Source organism: Quercus robur, chromosome 11 (genome assembly GCF_932294415.1).
Source record: "Quercus robur chromosome 11, dhQueRobu3.1, whole genome shotgun sequence".
Lineage (NCBI taxonomy): Eukaryota > Viridiplantae > Streptophyta > Magnoliopsida > Fagales > Fagaceae > Quercus > Quercus robur.
Window position 1 is genome coordinate 3,539,201 of NC_065544.1, and position 8,758 is coordinate 3,547,958.

General features: G+C 43.1%; 1 protein-coding gene across 1 annotated transcript; it reads left to right on the top strand.

Moving 5' to 3' along the window:
- The first annotated feature begins 489 nt into the window (after positions 1-489).
- LOC126707170 (uncharacterized) lies at positions 490-948 on the top strand. Its single transcript, XM_050406770.1, has one exon. It carries the CDS (start codon positions 490-492, stop codon positions 946-948), a length of 459 nt encoding a protein of 152 aa, XP_050262727.1.
- The last annotated feature ends 7,810 nt before the right edge of the window (positions 949-8,758 follow it).

The following is an 8,758-nucleotide window of genomic DNA, read 5'->3' on the forward strand; positions in this document are numbered from 1 at the left end:
TCGGAACCGTCCTCCGAAGAGACAGATGGTGCTAGTTATAGGTGGAGATCTAGAACTCCACCCAGCGAGACCTTTTCCTATGAAGAGGAGCACCACTATAGACGTAGATACAAAAGCCCACCTTGCAAAGGCTTGGGAAACGATGCCATGAACAAGGCTCTGAGTCAAGTTTCTAAGTCACCGTTCACATGGAACATAGAAGATGCGAGCCTTCCTCGGCGATTTCATCAACCCACATTCACCATCTATAATGGTTGAACAGACCCAGTAGAACACATTAGCCATTTCAGTCAAAGGATGGCTGTTCACTCCAAAGATGAAGCCTTGATGTGTAAGGTCTTTCCATCTAGCTTGGGCCCGGTGGCGATAAGGTGGTTTAACGGTTTAAAGGCGAACTCTATTGACTCTTTTAAGAAACTCACCTAGGCTTTTGGTGCTCATTTTATTACTTATAGCAGGGTTCCTCGGCCTTTGGGATCCTTATTGTCTATGTCATTGCGGGAGGGTGAGACTCTGAAGGCTTGTTCAGATAGATACTGGGAGATGTTTAACGAAATAGAAGGAGAGTACGATGATGTGGCCATTAGCACTTTCAAGGCTAGTCTTCTAGCCAAGCATGATTTAAGGAAATCTCTAACTGGTAAACCTGTTACTAGTGTACGCCAATTGATGGATCGGATTGACAAGTACAGAAGAGTAGAAGAAGACCAACTGCAAGGGAAAGGAAAGGGTAAGGCGATCCCTCGGGGGAGGAGGGATTTCAGGTCGGACTGGTACAATAATAACCGACCTCGAAAAGACTTTGTTGGGCAGTTAGGATCTACCAACACCCAAGCGGTTAACGCTGTGTTTCGAGAGCCAGTGCAACAAGTACTAAAGAAGATTAAGAATGAGTCGTTTTTCAAATGGCCAAACAAGATGGTCGGAGATCCTATGAGATGTAACTAGAACCTTTATTGCCACTATCATCAGGATCATGGGCACATGACTGAGGATTGTAGAAACTTGTGAGACCATCTGGACCAATTAGTTCATGAAGGGAAGTTAAAACAACTCTTGCATCATTCCAGTGGTTGGAGAAGCCAGGCGGGTCCGGAGCTTCGAGGAGATGCTAAGGACCGGATCTTGTCCTTCTAGGGTAATGTTGGTATCCCGTTGTCCAGTTGAGGAGTCTAGTTCAATGCCTAAGAGAGCCAAGATGGGCATCCCGTTAGTGTTGGGTTTTTCAGATGAGGACAAAGTTGGAACCATATAACCCCATGATGATGCTCTTGTGGTTACGCTGAGAATTGGTGGGTACGATGTGAAAAGGGTGATGATTAACCAGGGTAGTGCTACTGACATAATGTACCCTGACTTGTATAGGGGGCTAAATTTGAAACCTGAAAACTTAACAACCTACAATTCTCCTCTAGTGAGTTTTGAAGGTAAGATGGTTGTCCTAAAAGGTCAGATTAGACTACCTGTGCAAACCGGCACGGATGTGGTGGAAGTGGATTTCATCGTCATAGATGTTTTCTCTCCCTACATAGCCATTATAGGCAAACCCTGGCTTCATACCTTGGGGGCCGTCTCCTCTACTCTTCACCAGAAGATGAAATACCCATCCGAAGACTAGGTTTTGGAGATAGTAGGAAATCAAACTGCCACCCGACAATGTCTAGTAGTGGCTATCCAATATCGGCCTAAGGCGGAGACCTCGACCACCGCTAATAATGGTTTATAGCAATCAGAAACCCCGACGTTACCCTTCAACAAACCAGCCGACGAGGCAAAATGCGAAGATTTGGAAAGGGTAATCGTTGGTGATGACCTGGAGAAGTTCTTTCAGGTTAGAGCTAAACTACCTTAGCAGAAGAAGGAGTAACTGGTTGAATTCCTCAGAGAAAATGTTAATGTGTTCGCGTGGAGTGCATATAAAGCCTCGGGTATAGACCCAAATTTCATCTGTCATCATCTAAACGTTGATCCTTCCATCACCTCGAAGAGACAGCCACCTTGGCATCCGTCAAAAAAGCACGCCGAGGCTGTCAGAAATGAGGTGGCCAAGTTTAAGCAGTCAGGGGCTATTAAGGAAGTTTTTTATCCTCAATGGTTAGTCAACACGATGGTGGTGAAAAAAAAGATTAGGAAATGGCGAGTGTGCGTAGATTTCACGGACCTTAATAAGGCCTGTCCCAAGGACCCTTTTCCTATGCCTCGGATAGACCAGTTGGTGGATGCAACAGTAGGTCATCTTCGGATGAGCTTTTTGGATGCCCTCCAAGGATATCACCAAATACCGTTAGCATTGGATGATCAAGAAAAGACAGCTTTTGTTACTCCTGTTAGAAACTATCACTACAAAGTGATGCACTTTGGTTTGAAAAATGCAGAGTCTACTTATCAACGGATGATGACTAAGATGTTCAAACCACACTTGGGCAGGAACATTGAAGTCTATATCGATGATATGGTTGTAAAGAGCAAGGTGGTGTCTGAGCATGTGGGAGATCTTGTGAACATTTTTGGAATTCTGAGAAAGCACAAGTTATGTCTGAATGCTTCAAAGTGTTCATTTGGTGTAGGCTCTAGAAAGTTCTTGGGCTACATGGTGACTCACAGGGGAATTGAAGTGAACCCAGATCAGATTAAGGCCATTAATGGCTTACAAGCACCTCGGAATCCTAAAGAGATGTAGAAGTTGACAGGGATGACTGTTGCTTTGAACCGATTTATCTATAGGTCAACTGATAGGTGCAGACCCTTTTTCCTTTTACTGCATAAATGGAAAGAATTTGAATGGACCGAGGAATGTGTTGTAGCATTTCAGAAGCTGAAAGAGTACCTATCTCGGCTGCTTATCATATCCAGTCCTGAGATGGACGAGGTCCTGTTTGCCTACTTGGCGGTGGGCTCTCGTGCAGTAAGTTTTGTTTTGATACAAGAAGACAGTGGCATCCAAAGACCAGTCTATTACGTAAGTAAGTCACTTTATAAAGTCGAGGTTCGGTACTTATCACTGGAAAAGGCCATCTTGGCAGTAGTGCATGCTACACGAAAACTCCCCCATTATGTCCAGGCACACACCGTGGTTCTTCTTACTCAATTACCGCTCAGGTCCATACTTCGAAGTATAGATTATACTGGGAGGATTGCTAAATGGGGCACGATTCTGGGGGCTTTCGACATCAAATATATGCCTCGTACCTCTGTGAAAGGCCAGGTCCTCGTCGATCTAGTAGCCGAATTTACTGAACTTCCAGAAGAAGCAGAGGTGAAGCAACATGGCATGGATGAAAAATCGGTTGGCCTAATCTCCACACAAGACACCTCATCCTGGAAAGTATATGTGGATGGAGTAGCAAACCAACGGGGAGCAGGAGTAGGGCTAGTTCTAGTATCCCCTGAAAAGATCACCATTGAAAAGTCATTGAGGTTGGGATTCTTAGCTACAAACAACGAAGCGGAATATGAAGATTTGCTGATGCAAATGACTATGGTCCAGAAAATGGGTGGAAAGGCAGTGGAAATGTTCTCAGATTCAAGACTGATCATAGGCCAGGTAAAAGGGGAACTGGAAGCCTGAGATACTAGAATGCAAGAATATTTGGGTCAAGTTAGGCGTATATAAACGAAATTTGAATCCTTTTGACTTATCACATATACCTAGAAGTGAAAATACCCATGCAGCTTCCTTGCCAACCCTCGCCACCTCCTCAACACGGAATTTGCCCTTGGTGATAATTGTCGAGGATTTATACATCCCCACCCCAGCAAGGAAGGATTTGCTCTAAATCCATCAAGTCAGTTTAGGGTCGAGCTGGATGGACCCTATACTGCTATTCCTCGAAAGGGATATATTGCCCGAGGAGAAGGCAGAAGCTGAGAAAATATGAAGGAAAGCTCCTGGGCTTTGGTTGTCTGAGAACAAAAAGTTGTATAAACGTTCTTTTTCTAGGCCATATCTACTTTGTGTACATCCCGAGACATCAAAGTCACTCTTAGAGGAACTACATGAAGGAATTTGCGGAAGTCACACGGGGGGAAGATCCCTATCTCACCAGGCTATTACTCAAGGATACTGGTGGCCAAATATGCAGAAAGAGGAGCAAGAATATGTTAGAAAATGTGACCAATGTCAGAGATTCACTCCAAACATCCACCAGCCTAGAGGAGTTCTTAATCCTCTGTCCAGCCCTTGGTCTTTTGCTTAGTGGGATTTAGTTATTGTAGGTCCTTTTCCTAAAGCACTAGAAAACAAAAAGTATCTGCTGGTTAGCACGGATCATTTTATTAAGTGGGTCGAAGCTGAACCTTTGGCTAATATCAGAGATGTAGATGTCAAAAGATTTATCTGAAAGAATATCGTTACTCAATTCGGGATTCCACATACCCTTATCTTGGATAATGGCCTTCAGTTCAATAGCAAAGCCTTCAGGCAATACTGTTCTGACTTGGGAATAAAGAATAGATATTCCACTCCGGCCTATCCTCAAGGAAATGGGCAAGCTGAAGCTGTCAACAAGGTTATAGTGAATGGACTTAAAAAGAGGTTGGACGATGCAAAGGAAAAATGGGTGGAGGAATTACCACATGTCCTTTAGACGTATCGAACAACACCTCGACGATCAACAGAGAGACCCCCTTCTCAATGACATATGGAGCCGAGGTGATCCCTCTGGAAATAGGTTTCCCAACATTGAGAATTAATGCATTTACCCCGGACGGTAATGATGCGTTGTTGGAAAAAGTCTGGACTTGATCGAAGAGCAAAAGGAGAGTGCAATGCTCCAACTGGCTTACTACCAGCATAAGCTCGAGCAAGGTTACGATACCAATGTAAAGCTAAGGCTGTTGGCCATAAGAGATCTGTTACTAAGGAAAGTTTTGGGAACCACCAAGAATCTAGCCTGGGGAAAATTATGGCCTAATTAGGAAGGACTGTATCGGATCACTTCAATGGCAGGAATAGGTGCAGACTATTTGGAGGATCTAGATGAAAAAACTGTACTCCATCCTTGGAATGTAAACAATCTAAAGAGGTATTATTATTAATAAAAATAGTCCTGTTTAGTTTTCCTTTGATTTATTCTGATCATATATCATGTGTTTCCTCATCTATTGAAGTATTAAACAGAAACTAAGTTATGTCAGGTTCCTCAAACCACAAACATAGTGGAAATTAATACCCTATGACATCTATTGAAGTATTAAACAGAAACTAAGTTATGTCAGGTTCCTCAAACCACAAACTTAGTGGAAATTAATACCATATGACATCTATTGAAGTATTAAACAGAAACTAAGTTATGTCAGGTTCCTCAGACCACAAACTTAGTGGAAATTAATACCCTATGACATCTATTGAAGTATTAAACAGAAATAAGTTATGTCAGGTTCCTCGGACCACAAACTTAGTGGAAATTAATACCCTATGACATCTATTGAAGTATTAAACAGAAATTAAGTTATGTCAGGTTCCTCAGACCACAAACTTAGTGAAAATTAATACCCTATGACATCTATTGGAGTATTAAACAGAAACTAAGTTATGTCAGGTTCCTTGGACCACAAACTTAGTGCAAATTAATACCTTTCGCACTAAATTATGTTCAAATTTGTAAGCCAAATTAAAATCCATAAGCATCACACGAAGCATTTTGAAGTGTCCTGGACTTACCTGTTATTTAAACGTTTTGATATTTTCTCAAAGTTGGGAACTTATTAGAATTGATAAATCAAGAGCATGTCTTAATAGTACTGCGTATTCAGCAGTCATGATTTACTTGGATGCTCAGTTGAAGGATATAAAACTATGTTTTCTCTCATATCAGTAAACTTCATTCCCTTATGGCTTATGGTTATGCATGAACATAGAACAAACAAAGTGACAATTGCATAAATGAAAGATAAAACAGAGATAAGACATGTAAATTTGGAAAGATGAAATCTACATCTCATTAAAACTTGTCCTAAACAAAAAAAAAAAAAAAAAAAAGGAAGAAGAAGAAGAATTTCATTACATTAATAGCAACTACCCTATGTAAACATAAAAAGTTATGACTTTTACTTTATTTGGAGCTTGCCCTTGGAGGCCTTGTTAGCTGCCTCAGGAGGAACAACTTTCTCTTTCTCCTTTGGGACTTCTCCAACGGGTATAGTGGTTGAAGCTAGATCTTGCTCAAAACTTTAAGAAGCTGCCCTGTCCTGAGAAACCATTGCAGCCTTGTCCGAAGATGTATCTTTGGGAACTTCAGGCTCTTTGGATTGCTCTGGCTGATTGGGAGGAAGAGGATCTTGAGTCTAGGCTTCCTCGGCGGTGGCAACAACTGTAGAGACCGCCTCCCCCTAGTTGTGAGGGAGGTTCGAAGCTCGTATGGCTTGGGGGAAAAAGATGTTCTCTGGCCTTCTTAACTCAGAAGAAGCCTCAACCCCAGCTCGGTTGAGAGCTTCCTCCCAAGTCTGAGCATAGTAGGCATGACATACAGGGGGGACCTCTGCCCGGAGGGCATTCTTGGTCTTGGCTACGCCAATGTTGTAGCCATGCTATTCAGCCTCTTCTTTCACCTTCTCGGCCTCTACTCTCACTTTCTTTGCCTCGGCCTTTGCTTTTTCAGCCTGATCCTTAATCCTTTGGACTTCCTCCAGTTTTTTCTTGAGAGCTGCCAACTGTTCCCTAGAGGTAGTCAGCTGATCAGTGGTCTCGCGCAGTCGCTTCCTCTGGTCCTTGGCTTGCCTTTGTGCACCTTCCAAGGCCGAGTCAGCACTACGGTGAGCATGCTCCTCCTCGGTCAGCTTCTTCTTTAGTTCAGCACTGCTATTCTCAGCAATGGTAAGTGTTTGCACAGCTATCGTCTGTCTCTTTCTATCATCTTCCAACTACTGGTAACATGCTTTGGTTGTTTCCTCCAGCCTAAAAGTGGCTTGGACAGCCTAAATGAAAAAGGTTAATAGCATAGCCAATAAAAAGTATACACCTATATATAATAATTAAAAAAAAAAAAAAGGGAAAAGAAAAGAAGGATTGACATTTTACCATGCCCAAATATCTTTTACAATTAAGGAAGACCTCATTCTTCCTCATGCTCCACAGCTCGGACATATCCTTTGGAAGTAGCAAGGCCTCCTCCACGGCCGAGGCAACGTGGCACCCAATGCCCCAGTTAAAGTCCTTGAATGATGCATCATTCCTCAAGGGCTCACCGCCGTGCATTGGTGCTGGGAGCTAGGCTTGTGGCTCTGGAGGCTGAGTATCCGCTCTCTCCATGCCTCGTTGAGACGCGTAGCTAACGTTTTGCGGCTTCGCAGCTCGCTGAGCCTCGTCTTCACGGGTTGGACGAGATCTTCCAGGCTCCACCATGTCCTTACTCTTCTGCTCTCTTTTCCTCTTTGGACCAACAGGTTTGGGTCTAGAGGGCAGAGATGGCTATGGTGGTGGGAGAGGAGATTTGGAAGGAGGGGGAGGAAGTTTAGTTTGAATAGGCTTCCCCAGTGCACCCTTCCCGGGTTGATCCTCTATCAACTCCATCAAAATTTTTTGAGGCTTCCTCTGGAAGCCCATTTCCTCTGATACGTTCACGAGAGATAGTGGCTGGTTGAATACTTCAAATTCGTCCAAGGAGTCTATTAAGTCCACAATATCCTTCGAACCTTTTTCTTCTTCTTCTTCTTCTTCTTCTTCTTCTTCTTCTTCTTCTTCTTCTTCTTCTTCTTCTTCTTCTTCTTCTTCTTTTATTTCTTCCCCTTCCTCAAGAACGGGTTGGGATTAGGATGCTCCTATTGAAAGGGTGACCACAAAAAGTGGTTGGGTATGGGGAGTACCTTTAGGAATTGGGACACCCTCTGGAACAACGAACCCTTGGTAGGCAACACTGATATGGTAGAGCCAAGGGTCACGGGCTTTGATTACGTACTTAGGACCTTGGAATGCGAGCAAGAGGGGTGTATATCCAAGGATTAAGTGGGCTGCTCGGAGTTGACCGTTAGCTTCGTTCATGTACACCTCGGCTTGTAAGATCCAGTCTAAGCTCTCTTTGTTGACTAAGTTGAGCTTGGGTTTAGTAACACGCTTATCTGCAAAATCATTGAATTAGAATGAAGTTTCGTAGAAACAAGGATGTTAAGACACGAAAGAGAAATGTAAAACAAAATTCATGAATCTATGGCTATTCTCCCACTTGGTTCTCCCTCCTTAGTTGGATAGGGTAGGCCGTCATGCCATTCCACAGAAAAGATTAGAAAATCCTTCTTTAAATTTTTGTTTGAAATGGGGAGGCACTAGATTAGCCTTACTTTGGGATGCCTCGACTTAAGGTAGTATCCCTACCCCTTCAAATTGTGCAGATTGTATACCCAATTCACATCATGGTGGATCAGGTTTAGGTTCATTCTATCGTTTAAAGCTTCTATACTCCCCAAGACCCTAAACATATTTGGGGAACACTGTGAGGGAGATAACCTAAGAAACCTAAGGTAATTCCTAGTAATAGTATCCATGAGAATGGCCATCCCTCCCTCTATGAAGGTAATCATGGGAATGATCACCTCTCCTATTTTCCTAGCACCGACCCACTCTCCCTGGGTAGCATACCCCACGCCTACTGTTGGTGGGATCCTATACTTAGCCCTAAAACTCCTCATACCCTCCTCGAACTTGACCAAACATTTGAACTTACCCATTTTCGTAAGAGATTTCGAAGAAAAATTAACAAGTTTAAAATGAAAGCTAAAGGGTTTAAGAAGATTTACAGGTTTGAAAAAGGGTCCTCGAACAAGT